Here is a 16,336-nt window from a genome sequence, read left to right as displayed (position 1 = left end):
ATACCCGTAGGAAGCAAATAACACTAGTATAAGGGAGAGAGTTTATTATAAGGAAGAAGAAGAAGATGTAATGATTCTTTGATTATAAACTATTGTTCTTGTTTTTGGTGTACAAAAGAGTGAGATGAGTGATGATATTTATAGTGAACAACAATACATAAAATAACAAAGATGGTGCTTAATTTGGTAAATGAGTGGGTGATCATAGTGTTTGATGAGTAGATGATCATAGTGCTTGAGTTGGTAAAGGGGTGGATAATCATAGTGCTTGAGTTTGGTAAATAAGTGGATGATCATTTCAATGCTTATCTTATAACAAAACATACTATTATTTTGTTATGCCTTAATTTGTATAATAGAACATAGCGATCATATATAATCGCGTGATATTGCAAGATGATTTCGAGATTTCTAGAGAGAAGAAAATTGAAGCTATCGGTTTGATAGATTAACTCGCCAGAAACTTGAAACACATGAATCCTTGATATATGTAAGTTATCAGTCTGACAGATAGTAATATCTTTAGTTCACACCTCAGTCCTCACAGTTCTGTTTCAACCCTAAAACCATTTTTATATTTACTGTTGTGTGTGTTAGTTGAATTAGTTCATTGATTAGGCTCACAAGTGCTAATCTCAGTTCATTTCAGCTGGGATAAAAAAGGAATTTCATTTATTTACAGAAAGAATTTTTAAATTGTAAAAAAGGTTATGAGATGATCCTGTCAATTCTTCACTTTCTGGTGTAGTCTCGTCTTGTTCTTTCACTTTATTGTGTTTCTTTTGTTCTGCGGTAATGATGTGTCTCCACTGTTGTATAAGTCTATGCTATGCTATGGCAGGTCTGTTCTTTTATGATAATGGGCTTATTCGGCATTGCGGACTTAAGAAATGTATCAAAACACATTCCCTATAAGATTTAGCTCAATCAAGGCCTCTAAAAAACTATTCACTCAAAAATGTTAAGCATGCTCTATGTATAATTGGAATCGTATCACATTAAGAAGACAACCTTTAATTATTTGTTTGAATAACAAAGACCTGTGCCACACAAAGTGATTGCGTATAACATAATTAATTTGGATCAATACATTGATAGTTTCGCAAAATGTTTTGCAACACAATGAGAATATACTTGTACTCCACTTAAACAACTTTAAGCTATTTTTATCTTTGCAAAATATAAACTAAAACTTTCGTAGTGTCAATGTGTCACCTACATAACTAAACCCAAGAGATTGACCAAGATCAACCTCTGCTGTTTCTTAAACGTCTGCTTCTAGTTGCTCCATACGCAAAATGGATGGACCAAGATTAACCTCCATTTTGAAAGTTGCTTAGAGAATGATTAGTTTCTGATTTATTCTAAAAAAGAAAGGCATGTAATTAACGCTCATGACAGTTTTTGTTTAAAGGTTCAATAAAAAAATGCTTCTCGGTATCAAATAATAGAGGGGCAATGAAACTAGACGAGTGCTTAATATCCTGTCCAAAAAACTACATAGAGACTGCAAGTTTCAAAAACTCTTCGATCATTAAGAAACTTGTTTTAGGGGGAGAGACATTTTTTTGGACGGTCGACAAGCTTACTGGTTGTTTTGTTTTAGATCGGTTCTGGTTCCGGTTATGTTAGAACAAAATGTATGAGAGCATACATTCGACTTAGTTATATTGAAGTAAGAGCGTAAAAACATGGATTAATTGGATTTGAAGGAAAAAATAAAGAAGGGATTGAATTGGTCAAGTCAAAACCATGAGCATCACTACTTTTTACAATTGAAAATGATTATAAGTATTTCTTATTACGCCTACAATGGGTATAGTGGAATATCACGCAACTCTTTTAAAGAAAGGACAATACATTCAAGAGAAGATTGCCATTAAGATATATAAGGCCAACTCCAATGGGACACCAAAATACCAAGTTTAATGTGATTTCATCTCCGATGAGAGAAAAATGACACTATCTCACCAAATTTGGTGTAGAGTGAATAGTATTACACCAAATTTGGTGTAAGAGTATTCATCATACCAAATATCAAATATTCGTATTTTATTATGTTTCTTTTAATGATATAGTTTAATTATTATTGTTAATCAGTTCAAATTTGTAATTAAACATAAATATATTGTATTGTTTGTATTTTATCACTAAATGATTATCATATAAAGTATTTTTATTTTAAAATATCATATATAATCTTTATTCAAGTTATATTTAATTAGTAATGAAAAATTAATAATATTACACTGTTGTAATGTTAGATTTAATATTTAGCAAAAAATGTTAGATTTAATAGTAAATAATTAAAACTTTAAGTAATACTATTAAATTAACCAAACAATGAAATAGCTTTCTTATTTTTATCTTATATTATAGTTAAAATTGTATTACTAACTAATACAAGTTTTATTAAAATAAATATTTTATTTTGTTACATGCTTTTTATAATTAATAGTTTGTAATTTTTAATATAATATTATATATATAATAGATATATTAAATATATAATATTGTTAAACCAACAATATAAACGTAAATAAATTTAATAAACATAAAATTACAAAAACAATTAGAGATATAAGTGTGAAAAAACAATTATTTATCAATTTCAAATAATAAAAATATAAAAGGCATTAAAACTGAAAACATTAAATAATGTATAATATGATTTTTGATGTGATACTTGGTGTCATGGTTGGAGATGACAAAAAGAATTTGACACCAATACATCATATATGGTGTAATTTCAATATCAAATTTGGTGTCATGATTGGAGATGCCCTAAGAACACTTCCAACTGTGACATTTTATGGGTTTCTTAATAATTAAAGAAAAAGAAACATAAAAGAAAATTAGAGAGTGAAAGGAGAGAGAGATAGTAGAAAAGTTCCAAAACTTGATATTTTTATATACCCTTTAAAACTATCTTGCACACATGTCACCATATAAATGAATTTATTTTTTATCAAACATTATGATTTATTTAAAAAAATAAATTCTGATAAATTATTAGTTTTATTTAAATCAGGACCTCAGTGCACAATCCCAACCGTCGAGGTTGCTCTAAGAGCATCTCTAACCCCACTATATTTTTTCCTCTAAAATAAAGTTCAGAGTAAAAATGCTCTAATGGTATTCTATTTTCTACTCTATAATAGTGTAAACCTATTTTTTATTCTATATATAAAATAATTTTTTATTTTTTGTTCATCATTCTATTTTTCACTCTAAAATAGAGTACCATTGGAGCAACATCCAACTCTATTATAGAGTTACTCTATTTTAGAGGAAAAAATAGAGTAAACCATTGGAAATGGTCAAGGTGGTTACCACTTCATTTGAGTTAAGAAAATTTAAATTTCCTTATTACTTGCACGTAGGAATGGCAATTGGGACAACCAGCTCCGCCGTGGCCCGCCCCGCTGCGGTTTCTATTTCTGGCGGATCTTTGCGGGTCAGCCCGCCTTAACCCGCGGTTCCTAAACCTCTACCCAAACCCGCCCCGCTTGCTACATAGGACTTTGCGGTCTGGCCCGCAGGTAGTGAAAATGCAGTCCTCATTAGTTCTCTTCTTCTCATTGACCTTGAGACATCTCAGAACTCATCGAAGAGACATGATATTAGCCTACACGGTTTCTTTGGTTTCTCTACTAAAGAATGAAAGTGTAATATTGAATCAGTCTGATACCAATGACAATTAATAGTAAAACTTTAAAACAATCAAAGTTTCAAACAAAACAGCTCATACATAAAAAAAAAAGAAAACAAAACTGATAACTTCTTGTCAAAGTCTACAACCATCATGTTTCAAGTCAACTAGTCATGTCAAACAAAGCAAACGAACTCTTGAACTCAATACTGTAAGTCTGTAATTTAGTAGCAGATTGTAAATTTGTAATCTAATTACAGCATAGAATGGTGAGTGATATAAATAACATGCAAAGATTTAACTTTAACTCGTGTCTACCGAGAGGAAGAAATCATATACCTGTGTAGATGGTAGATGGTGATAGATCGAGGAAGATGTGAAGCTACAATGGTAGATGGAGTAAGAAGAACGAGGAAGAAGAGAAGCTATGGTAGTAGATCGAGGAAGAAGAGAAGCTCTGGTGGTGCTCTCTACGAAAAGAAGTACGGTTGTAGACCAAAGATGAAGAGAAGGTACCGATGAAGAAGATAAGGCCCAGTGGTGACCTTAGTCAACGGGTGGAAGAGAAGGTCCAAAATTTCCTCCACAGTCGCCGTTTCTCACATTTTTCGTCGGTGAGCAGAACGCCAAACGTCTCTGGTGAAGAAGACACGCGGGTCTCGAATGCCCCGCAAACCGGCGTCGACCCGCCCCGCATTGGCCCATACCCGAAATTGACCAACCCGCAAGACCCGCAATATCTCGGGCCTAAGATATGTAAGCCCAAGCCCGCCCCGCAGTGGGACTTTACGGGTTAGGCCCGCGGGCTAACGTACCAATTGCCATCCCTACTTGCACGCATCAACTATCTTAAATAAATCCGATGTGCTCTCCTCTTACTGGTAGACAAATCAAATGTCACGTGCACATATACTCATCCACGTAGTTCCATCAATAAATTAAAGTATTCCAAAATCTACTAACAAAACTGTTTAATCAAAATTTTTACAAATAGGAGTAGTCTTGTAGATTACAAAATCTTATCTGAGAATAACAAATCAGAAAATTATACAAATATATGCGAATCAATCAATGGACTAAATTGATTGAAGGATAATATATCAGAACTATATATATGTGTCGGATAAACTAATTGGTTGAATAACTGTATAGGAAAAAAACATTAACAAACATTTTGTATTCACATAAACGTAAATAAAACCACATTAAAGACTTACCAAAAAAAAAGAACACAGACAAACAAAATAAAATAAAAAGAATGAAAAAAGGTTTTTTGTTCCTTTCATTTTTTACGTACAGATGTTTTCATACAAAGAGAAGCAACCATACCGTCTTGAATCAAATCAAGGCTTTGATGGCTCAGCCACTGGCGCCGGCGTCGTCGTCTCTGGTGCCTTAGCCGGACTTTCAACCACCTCTGGAGCCGGGGATGGTGCAGCTTCTTCTTTTTTCACTTCTTCGATAGGTTTTTTCTCCTCCTCCTTGGCGACCTCTGGTTTTTGCTCCTCAACGACAGCGGTTGTAACGGTCTTTTCAACAATCTCCTCTTTCTCACCACTTGGTTCTTCGGTTTTGGCTGGCTCCTCGGTTTTGGCCGGTTCTTCGGCTTTCACTTCCTTCACCGGTACTTCCCGTGTCTTAACCTCCTCGGGAAGGAACACACATACCTTCTCGAATATGAACGTGACTGGTCCGGAGACATAGCCAGCTCCGAAGCTAGACGCAGCGTCTTTCACAGCCGTTGATCCGGGAAATTCTGAATTTACAAATCATAATTAGACACAAAGATAAGTTAAATACACTATTTCCATATAATAAAAGTAGGACGAAGAAAAATGATCCAATTAATATATCAAAACACATTTTCTATAAAGATGATGAGGTTTAACCTAAAGTTTTCAAATTAGTGAAGTATGAAGAAACATTCAATATAATCCAAAAATGTTATAATGTGTTAGTCCAATTTATTATTAATATACACAACTAGGAGAAATGAATATTTTTGATTCTATGATATAAGAATATGAATTAAGCTCGAGATATACATCCGTAAAAAAACGATATATATTGGACGTGATAGGAATCCAAAGTTTCTGCCAGCAACTATTTGGTGTAAGATCGATAACTGTTTATATAGTCGATAAATCAGGTAAAATAAGACAAGCAAATATTGTCGTCTGGGTATTTATAACAGGCACAATGAGAAAGCGTAACTGAATCATTACCGATAGCGGCAAGCGCCTCGAGATACTTCTGCACGGCTGCTGAGTTTTTCTTCAAACCAGCCTCCTTAGGGTCTCTCACCAAAGCCTGCCCATTTAAATTTTAAGTTTGAATTTTAATAACACTAGTAGCCATGGCTCTGAAATTAGATAATTGAAAAGAAAATGAAGATAGGGACCTTGACTTCGGCAGACGTGGCCTCATAGGTTTCCACGACCTTCGGTTGGAGTTCTGTCTTTTTCTCCTCAATTTCCTTGTTGATTGCTTCCTATCATACGTACCCAATTTTTTTTTTTTTTGGTAAAAAACCCAATTGATCCATCATACGTGCCCATATTAGCAAACACATAAACCCCAAATATCCTAATAAAAAATCCCAATAAATATGAGTGGATAATTATTCCAGGACAAAAAGCCTTAATTGCTAGAGTCCAATCGATATGTGGTTATTGGTTTTGATTTTCAGGAATCAAACAAAAAACTATTAAAAACACCTAATATACAGCAAATTAACTTGTATATGCGTGATAATATATTTATGATCAAATAAAGGTGTCTCGAGGGACCTATAGCCTCATAATTAAGAGAATATTTAGGTAATTATATGTACCTTAGACTCATCAAAGGTCTTGCAAGCTTCAGCAGCGGCAGCTTTCTTAACACTACTCTTCTCGAATATCTTCTTGAACCTTGGAACAACCTTGGAATTCCAGTAACCCATTTTTGATAATTTTACCTGAAATAAACCTACTCAACTCGAACGATTCTGTCAATGAAATAGGAAAAATGTTATTTACATATTCTTTTGGAACGAAAAAAATAAATATGAAATATATCATGCATAATAGGCCCACGTTACTTATCTGTCATATATCTATAGTACATATCTGCTGGTGAATAAAAACAAATGTACATATAACTAATTAATGTTCTACGAAACGACAGAAAGCAGTACACCAAAATAAAATAAAATTATGTTTTTATCCTTCTTCAACAGTATTTCTTCAAACAAATTAAACTAAACCTGAAGATGTGTTTATGATATTAGTATTTTCGAATTGCCTTGTGCAAAAAAGAGATTCTTATGCTTATGCTTATGTGTGTGTGTGTGTTTTTTTCGAATCAAAACCTAGACTAATCAGGAAATAGTCGAGAGTTTCACTATGAAAGATGAACTTCTCATAATTTGAACGTAGAACGATTGATAACACAAACAGGAATCATGTATCATGTCTCTATATATTTACTAACTTTGTTTCTCTACATAATCTGGAGAAGCCATCGAACAACAAACCCTAGTAATTAAACAGTCCGTTAAGATGAATATTTTCACATATCTAAAGGATCGAAGTAGACGCATATATATATACATATATATATATATATTTACATGCTTGTATAAAAAACACATGTTTGTGTTTGAATTTGTTAATTTCATCACGAGTTTGATATAGAAACTTACTTGAGATGATAAATCTCTTTCGAGATCTCCGTCTCGATCTGTTCTTCTTCTTCTTTGAAACACACGAAACTGATTAATTGTTTCTCTGAAAACCCCTTCACGTCATATAGATATGGTTCTCTTCAAATCACCCCTTGTTTTCTTCTTAATTACGATATTGACCCTCCCTCTCTTCTTTACCCCTCTTGCCTCAATTGGCATCTTAACCGTTTTCTGTCGTCTCTTCGCGGTTATCTCCTCAATTAAGCAACATTAAACCGAAAATACTTTTCAATACATCATCCATCCATGGTTTTATGTAAACCGGTTTCGGAATCACTGTGATTTTAGTTCTGATTTTCTTCGATAACCGGAAATGGGTCAGAGACAGCAGTACAAGTTAAATATTGGAATAACTGTCAAACAGAAGAGAACGCAGATAGGCAAGGGTAAACATAAATTTAAGATGGAAATATGCCAGCTGGCGGTCACATCAAACAGAGTTGGCAAAGATCAAAGTAGGTCCCGTACCAATGGGATTGTTAATATTAGATGGTAATCTATAGGGGTAACATATATGCTTCTTATCTCATATATGTTCAAAATGTCATATTATAATGTATGATCTTCTGTTGAAATTGAACACATAAAACGTCTGTTTATTCTGTTTTAATTATTTAGTTGATGTATATCTGTCATACTTTGAGTTGGATTATGATTATTCTCAAAATCTGAAAAAGTAATTTTGATTTTAATTTGTTTAATATTATATTGCTGAAGCAATGTGAGGTGTAAAAATGCCGGGTCTTATGTTTTGAGACGCTTAAAGTAATTTGCAATGGGATGTTCTTATATATGTTCTCATAGGTGTTCTCACTCCGAAACAAAACAAAATAGTAATAAAAAGTGAAGAGAGAATGTAATGGTGTTCTAAATGAAGAGCTTTTGTAACAATTTTGAGAGTACTAAAAGACACTTGTCAACTCTTAGTTAATCTAATTTTTATTTCAAGATTAAAATTAAAGATTTCAAGTTTATTAGACTATAATACTAATATTTTTATTGCTTAAGAACTTTAGAAGGGTTCTCATGGATAACAAGCTCTAATACACTTAAGAGTTTAATGCTCTAAAATCAGTGTTTCCGGATCTACGATCAAATAGATAAATCCAGAAATTTATAAAATCCGGTTTGAGTGTAGCAAAAAAATTATTATTCAAAATCTGATAATATCCGATAAAAACATAAAAAAACAAAAATCTCAGCAAACATTTAACTGGACATCGGTTGACCTGGTAAAAACACAGAAAAATTCGAGAATATTTCTATTTTTCTTTTGCCATCAACATAGACCGACTCATCCAAGACTCTGCGAACCAAACTGGTAATTCTGCATCGATATGAACGACATACGACCATTGCTGCCTAGCACCATGTATTCTGCGTCCGAGGTATATGAATGAACGCTGAGTGATTAAAACTTTCTTTCAGTATCTTAATATCTTCCAAATAACTTTCAAAAGCATGTAACTCTTCTGGTTCCGAAACCATCTTCACCAATTGAGAACAATCTGTTGCGAACGTGACGTTAGAGCTGGGCATTTTACGTTAAATTTGATTCGATTTATTATTCGTTTTGATTCGATTCGGATATCCGTAAAATTTCAAAACAAAGCAAATACTAAAAATCAATATCCGTTAAGATTGAAGCAAATCACAAATATTAAAATTATGGGAAGTGGATATCCGTTCCGATCCGACAATATATAAATACATGTATATCTTGATTATATTTAAAGTTTTAAATGTATAAAATTATATAATTATTATTCGAACATATGATTTGACAATTTCTATTCACATTATTACTTATATAAGAATTTTACATAAAAATAAGAGAAATTGGTTATGACAATTATAACTTTTTCGTAAGTTTTGGTGTTATTATAATTGTTAACTAAGTTTAAAAAATTTACAAAATATGTAGATTCACTACTTCTTTTAATTTTTTTTTATATATAATGCAAAAAAATATTAAAAAAAAAAAATTGTATCGAATTTTTAAGATTATTTGTATTAATCTAAACGGATGAGATATCCGTAAGTATTCGTAAACATCCACAAATCTCTATTTATTTTCCGGATATCGTTTTTCGGGATATCCGTATTTTCTCGAAGCAAAGCAAATCGAAAAATTAAATATCCGTAACATACGAAGGAAATCAGAAATACCTTCAAAATCCCGGATATACGATCTATGCCTAGCCCAATGTGACGTGATACTATCTTAAATTTCTCATATATTTCATCGCCTAAATGAACACTTCAACTTTTAAATGAAGTGGTGATAAACTTGCCCTTGTATTTCTTGCCCCCATAAGACCATCAAAACCTTCAAGAGTACTATACCAAGCTTGTCTAGAGTAAATATCATTTTTCTTCCATGACCCATCCGTAAAACACCTTCTTTCCGGTATTTGGGGCAACACTGTACCCTCCCCCAGCTCCCTCGTTTGAGTAACCCTCTGAGTTATCGATGCATGGGCCTCCCTCCAAATCAATGATTCAGTTTCTGCCAATTTTAATTAATCTATGGGGTCAACATCGATGTTACTGAAAACTTTGTTATTTATGGTCTTCCAAATATTACCATAAAATCCATGGGAAATGGTGATAATCCATTAGCGGATATACCCTCTAGTTCAGGATATCCGTACATTCTTTTATTTGATAATATTTCTAAATAAATTGATTAAATTTTCCATACATTTATAATATTACAAAAAATTGATAAAACTACAAAATTTATGGTTCTTTTGATTTGATGAAAATTTTACTATGTCTTTCGAAAAATGAAGAAAATGATCGTATAGAAAACCAAAATTTATTGATATGAGAATATAAGACTATTATTTTATGTTTGTTATTAATAATCTATTATAAATTGTCTTTTATTTATTTTAGATTTAAAATTTGACTTTTTATTTAATTATTTATTCTTTTAATTTTAACCAGATTCTTATTTAGTATTAAAAATTAATCATATAATTTATTTTCTGGCAGTTGAAAAATTAAATTAAAACAAAATTTTAGATATTTAAATATATTTAATAAAAAATAAAATTTGAAAATTTGATATTATCTCATATTTTTATTGGTTAATTATTTTATGTCCATAAATAATTATATATTATAATTTATTAATTTATTAATTTGAGGTTTAACCACAGTCGACCTTGATTCGATGACTCATAGAGTAATCCAATTCAATGTCTGGATTGGGTTTAAAACATTGCCTAAAACTTTATATTGCATAAAATTGATATTTCGTGAACATCTCAACTCTTAGATGTAAATAATGCAAAAAAAAAATTCAGTTTCTTAAAAATTTATTGTTTTAATTGGTGACCATGAATGGAATGAATGGAAAAAAAAACAAAAATTCATTTGAAAAGTTGAATTGAAAAATATAATTGAATAGAAAGGAACAAACGTTCCATATCAAAATTAGAGAAAGAAATTATTTCTTCATTAGTTCCTCAGTATATGAGGAAAAGAAAAGAATGTAGTGGAGCCCATGTATCAATTATGAGGCATATTCATCATCTTTTATTTCCTAAAACATGATCACCAATTAGGGGTGTTCAATCCGGATATCGGTTCGGTTTTTTCGGTTTTTCGGTGTTTCGGTTTATAAAAAATATCTACCATATTAAAACCATATTTAATATGGTTTGGTTCAGTTTATATACCGTTGGTTTTCGATTTATTCGGTTTTATACCAAAAAACTGTAAAAATATTTATCTCTTAAAATATTTTGTGAATTTTACTTTATATTTAGATATCGGCTTTAAATTTAATTATAACATGGCGATATTTTGGTTTTTAAATAATCTATTTTTTATTTTACTATTTAAATAATCAGTAAATATATTTATTTAATAACAGTAATAGTTTTATGGAATAAAAGTAAGAAATATCGGTAATCCATAATACTATTAAACAAAAAAGTAAAAAATATGTTTTTTTTAATTTGATAAAAAAAAATTGAACTTAAAATAAAATATTAAATAACTAAAATAAACATTTAAGTAGGAAGATCATACCAATAAAATAAATTAGGTATATATTATTAATTATATTATATAATTTACATATACTTATAATTTACATATACTTATACTTTATATTTTAATTGATCGGTTTATTCGGTTTATATACCAAACCATATCCATATACCACGGTTTCTTAAAAATGACATCCATTCGGTATATTCGGTACTACCAAATCCAAACCATTTTTTCTATTTCGGTTCGGTTCGGTTTTAATTGGTTTGGTTTTACCGGATTGAACACCGATTACAATTAATAAAATAATATATTAGTCAGTACACAAAAAAAAATATTAGTTACAATTTTTTTTAAAGTACATTAACCTAAAACACCGTTTTGTTCTACAAGTTGCGCATCCTTCATTTCTGCTCTCGAAACGTCGGCGCAATAAGTCCGTCTACCACCAACAGGAGTCCCGTGAAACGTCTTTTTCTGAATCGTTTGTCCATCTGGACAAGCCTAATCAACTTCTGTTCGAATCAAGACAGACATCAACTCTATCGGTAGTCACAAAAGCCATCGCAGGAGCATAAGAGTGGACTTTAGCTCAGTCGAGCTTGGAATCGACATGTAACAACAAAAAGGATCAAGCTTTACCTCTCATTCCCTCAATCCCCACCGAACGATCCAATGTAATACAGATGCGGCTTGGAACTCTGTCTCAAATTCTGAGGACTTGGTTGGATCTTCTCAGATCAGGAAGCACCATCTACCCATGGATCCCAATTTCGAACTCATGCAAAAACGTCTCTTGTTGATGAAGCTTTAGCGATCCGTGCAGCCCTCACTCACGCCATTCATCTTGGCTACACAAAAATCTGGTTTAGTTCAGACTCCCTTGGATTGATCAGAGCCATTGTTTCGATCAACAAACCAAAGAATCTCCATGAAATTCTCTTGGATATCGAAATACTATCGTCTTCTTTCAATTTCAGTTATTTTTACTTTATTCCAATAGAGCAAAATGGGTCTGAGACTGTATGGCAAAAGCCTCTTTATGTAATATGCACATTTTATAATATGCACTTTTTATAAAATTGGTAGTTCGAAAAAAATAAAAAAACCCAATGATCACAATAATCAAACTTACTGAAATAGGAAAATTAAACTTACTAGGAAAAGAAAAGAAAATTATTTCGCATGGCCTAGCTGTTTGAAGAAATTAAGTTGTCCAAAAACAAATATATTAATGTTATAAATCTAATGGTGAATGTTCATGACCAATACTGGCCCAATACATAGAAGATAGAGAGATTGCTGAAACCCTAGAGAGAGGAGAGAGAGAGAGCCGGCTTCAGGAGAGAGAGAGACGGCCACAAGACTAGGAGAAAAGGAAACCCTATTTTCTTTTCCATATAAGTTTATGTTTTAGTAGTTTTCCTAAATCTAGATGGATTAGGATATGTACTCTTTCCATTTATATTTATCTTGTAATCCTTATATAAAGGAACCTCTATTGATCATTAATAACACAGAAATATTCAGACTCTAAACTCTCTAATTACAACACGTTATCAGCACGATAGACTCCCAAAACCCTGAGAAAGAAAATCGCCAACCCCTAACCCTAAACTAAAATCTGTCACACATAAACTCTAAATCCGGCGCAACTTAAAATCGATCGATCTCTCAAACTCTGAGGAGCCAGACGACGATCCACATATCATCTTGAAGCCCTTGACGAGAAGAATCCGTCAGCGCAAACAGCTCATCTATCCGATCTCAGACGCGCCCTCACGCTCAGATACAATACGCGTCGCCGTTTTACTTTTGGAACCCTAATCCCGAAGAACCCTAAATTGTTCTTGCTTGCGTTTCGGCTTGCAAACATCCGATCAACTAAAGACCTTAAGCGTTCCTGATCCTAGACATCCGCAGCTCCCTGCACACAACAGAGCCAGCCCACGTTCACATCACAGCCAGCTCGCAATCCTACTCAGCCGCTCGCGAACTCGACGAGAAGAAGACGCGTTTGTTCCAGATCATATTGCGTCCGACGTCCTCAGCGCACATCCGCGACCAGACGCCAAACCGTCCGAGACAGCTCGCGTCCGTTCCCAACTCGCGACCCGATAAGGAGTCAGCGTTTGTCCACGTGCAGATAGAGGTTCAGCTCACTTGGTGGTCCGGTTCAACCCTACAAAATAAAGGTAACTCAAAATCTGAAAACAAGAATCAAATCTGGTTGTTTTGTAAAGATTGAAACCCTAAAATCAGAACTCTAAAGATGAAAGCCATAGGAAAAAATAGATCAAATCCTAAAGAGTAAATCGGAGCTCGAATAAGTCTGATCCCCTTAAACCCTAATTCGAGATTGATCCATTGATCAATTAAAATCAAAGTCTTAATGATTTTGAATCTCAAATCAAATTCCCTTGATCAAAGATCAAAGTTTCGAAATCCCTAAAACTCTAAATTGGAAAATCGGTTTTAATTGTTTGATTTGAAACTTGATTGTTTTATTTGATCACCTAGAAAGATTGTTAGGATTGTTTAAACTCGGAAACTGAATTGCTTGACTTGTTTAAACTGAAACCCTAAAGCTCAAACCGGTTTGTTTAATGCCCTTATTTGATCGATTGATCATTGAGGTTTCTAGATTAATTTTGTATTGATTGATGATTTGAGATTTTAGGATTGATAGATTGATTTATCTAAGCTCAAAATTTGAAATCCTTAAGGCCTTGAAACCCTTAATCTTGATTGATATTTCTAAAGGCCTTGAAAACCTTAAATCTCACATTGCTTGAAAGATTGCTTTAAAGATTAGGAATATTTACATATTGAATGTGAGTTAGGTTGCTAGATTACTTGATTCTAATAATCTAGCTGAAACATTACCAACCTTGAAATTGGTAAACTTAATTGATATGGATTGTGTGACATTGTGTTTTTGTTACGAAACATATCGAACGGCCGTGTGGCCTAATGCATTGCTCACACTTGCGGCCTTGTGCCTTTGATTGCTTAAAAGACGCGTGGCTTAGTGCATATTTAAGTGGCCGTGTGGCCTAGTATCCGGATGGTTATATAAACCGGATTGCATCATGATTCGATCCTTAAGATCGTTGTATCACATAATGGCCGTGAGATCTAAGCATCACAATACATGACTGTGTGGTCCAAGTATTATAGAGAGACTTATGAAATCATGTGCACTGATTGTTTAAATTGGTTGCAAGAATTCTAAATTAATGAATTGATTGATAATATGATTTCAGATGCCGAGATTTGAACCCATGGATTATGTCATTCTAAATCTCTCTGGAGATAATTATCTAGAATGGGCAATGAACACTTCAGTTACCCTGAAATCAAGAGGACTCGGAAGGAGTATCATTCAGGGTGATTATGCAACTAGAAGTGAAAAGTTAAGAGCCATTACAATAATGCGCCATCATCTCACTGAGGAACTGAGAAATCAGTATCTACATATTGATAATCCTCGTGACCTTTGGACATAATTAAAGTCCAGATACACAATGGTGTTATTACCAAATGTCAGACATGAATGGATGAGTCTCAGATACCAAGACTTTGAGTCGGTGGATGAATATCACTTTGCTTTGTCCAAAGTCGTTTACAAACTGAGACTATGTGGTGAAGTGGTAACAGAGGAGGACTTACTGGAAAAGACCTTCCTCATAGCCGATCCAAGAGATCTATTGTTACAACATATCTATAGAGAAAAAGGTTTCACCACCTATAATGATCTGCTCTCATACCTATTACTAACTGAGCATAGTAATAAGTTGCTAAAGAAAAGCAGTGAGATGAAACATCCTGAGGAAATTGGATCAAGATGAATCCAAGGCAGCCGTGTCCACAATAACAGATGCTGTGGCCGGCCTATCTATTGACTAAAGAAAGATCTCGACATGATAATTTTATTTTAAGTCTTTGATTTGTGATTTGCTTTAACCTAATTGATATTTCACGATTTTATATATATAAAAGAGTTTGTTTTGATTTCATCTTACTTGAACATATGGATGTTCAGTGATAAAGAGTTGCCTAAATGGCACAATATCAAGTAAGAAATCGTGAAAGGGGTATAGTAAACCTAGTAAAGAAACTATGGCTAAGGCATTGCCTATAAGGCATTATACACACCCAATAATATGTGACCCATTGAGTTATAAATGGTTTCCAAATAGAAACAATGGGCAAAGAAGGAAACAAGTTCCTTCGGATTTAAAGAAAGAAAAAAAAAAGCCTAAGACCTTATAAGAAAGTGGTCGAGACTATACCTATGATCTCTACTGATTTAAAATATGCCAAAGATCAGTATGACGAGAGGCAAGAGCCGTGGTGACCATATTGAGATACACCACGAAAATTATACACTATATGGCATGATAGGATTAGCCATCCTAGTCTAAAACTTGATGCAAAGATTAATATTGAAAAGACACAAAAAGAGTTATCCCATAAAAGATCTCACGTTGTGAAACATGTACACAAAGGGAAACTCATTAAGGCTTTATTATCCTAAGCACCACGAAATTATAGTATGTTCATGAGGGGGTGAGAGGATAAACCCATGATCAATACTACAAATTCGTGTACTACTATGGTCTAAGACCATGTTTTTAAACGGCCAAACTAAAAGAGGCCATTACTCGGCCGAAGAGTCCATGAGAGACATTGCTCGGCCGCAAAGGCCATAACCGGCCGGAGAGGCCATCAACTATAAATGATCGGCCATGTAAGCTATTATCTATAAGGATAAGACTATAAAGTCTATAAGCTTGGGGACATTATGAATTTACATTTATAGAATGATAATATGCATCAGGCCATATAAGTGAGCATAGATATATTCCCATCTCAGATTGAATACGGGTCGTAAACCAGACATACACCATCTTAAGAGATTTTGAATAAACCACCACATACATATATGT

The 16,336-nt window shown here is 33.1% G+C and overlaps 1 protein-coding gene across 1 annotated transcript; it reads right to left on the bottom strand.

The window, feature by feature from the left end:
* Window positions 1-4,799: 4,799 nt before the first annotated feature.
* On the bottom strand, window positions 4,800-7,446 carry LOC106307068 (plasma membrane-associated cation-binding protein 1-like). Its single transcript, XM_013743925.1, has 5 exons — window positions 7,338-7,446; window positions 6,486-6,641; window positions 6,054-6,143; window positions 5,878-5,962; window positions 4,800-5,408 (listed from the first exon to the last, which is right to left on the bottom strand). Exons 2-5 carry the CDS (start codon window positions 6,594-6,596, stop codon window positions 4,996-4,998), a joined length of 699 nt encoding a protein of 232 aa, XP_013599379.1. The 5' UTR covers window positions 6,597-6,641; window positions 7,338-7,446; the 3' UTR covers window positions 4,800-4,995.
* Between the last annotated feature and the right edge of the window lie 8,890 nt (window positions 7,447-16,336).

This window comes from Brassica oleracea, chromosome C7 (genome assembly GCF_000695525.1).
Source record: "Brassica oleracea var. oleracea cultivar TO1000 chromosome C7, BOL, whole genome shotgun sequence".
Classification (NCBI taxonomy): domain Eukaryota; kingdom Viridiplantae; phylum Streptophyta; class Magnoliopsida; order Brassicales; family Brassicaceae; genus Brassica; species Brassica oleracea.
The sequence above is the reverse complement of the archived record's forward strand: the minus strand, read 5'-3'. Positions and strand labels throughout refer to the sequence as shown.

Coding starts and splice junctions, on each gene's coding strand:
- LOC106307068 (XM_013743925.1), bottom strand. CDS start 6,596: ATGGGTTACTGGAATTCCAAGGTTGTTCCAAGGTTCAAGAAGATATTC. Junction 6,144..6,485: donor AGACCTTTGATGAGTCTAAG/GTACATATAATT, acceptor TACGTATGATAG/GAAGCAATCAACAAGGAAAT. Junction 5,409..5,877: donor CGAGGCGCTTGCCGCTATCG/GTAATGATTCAG, acceptor TTGTAAATTCAG/AATTTCCCGGATCAACGGCT.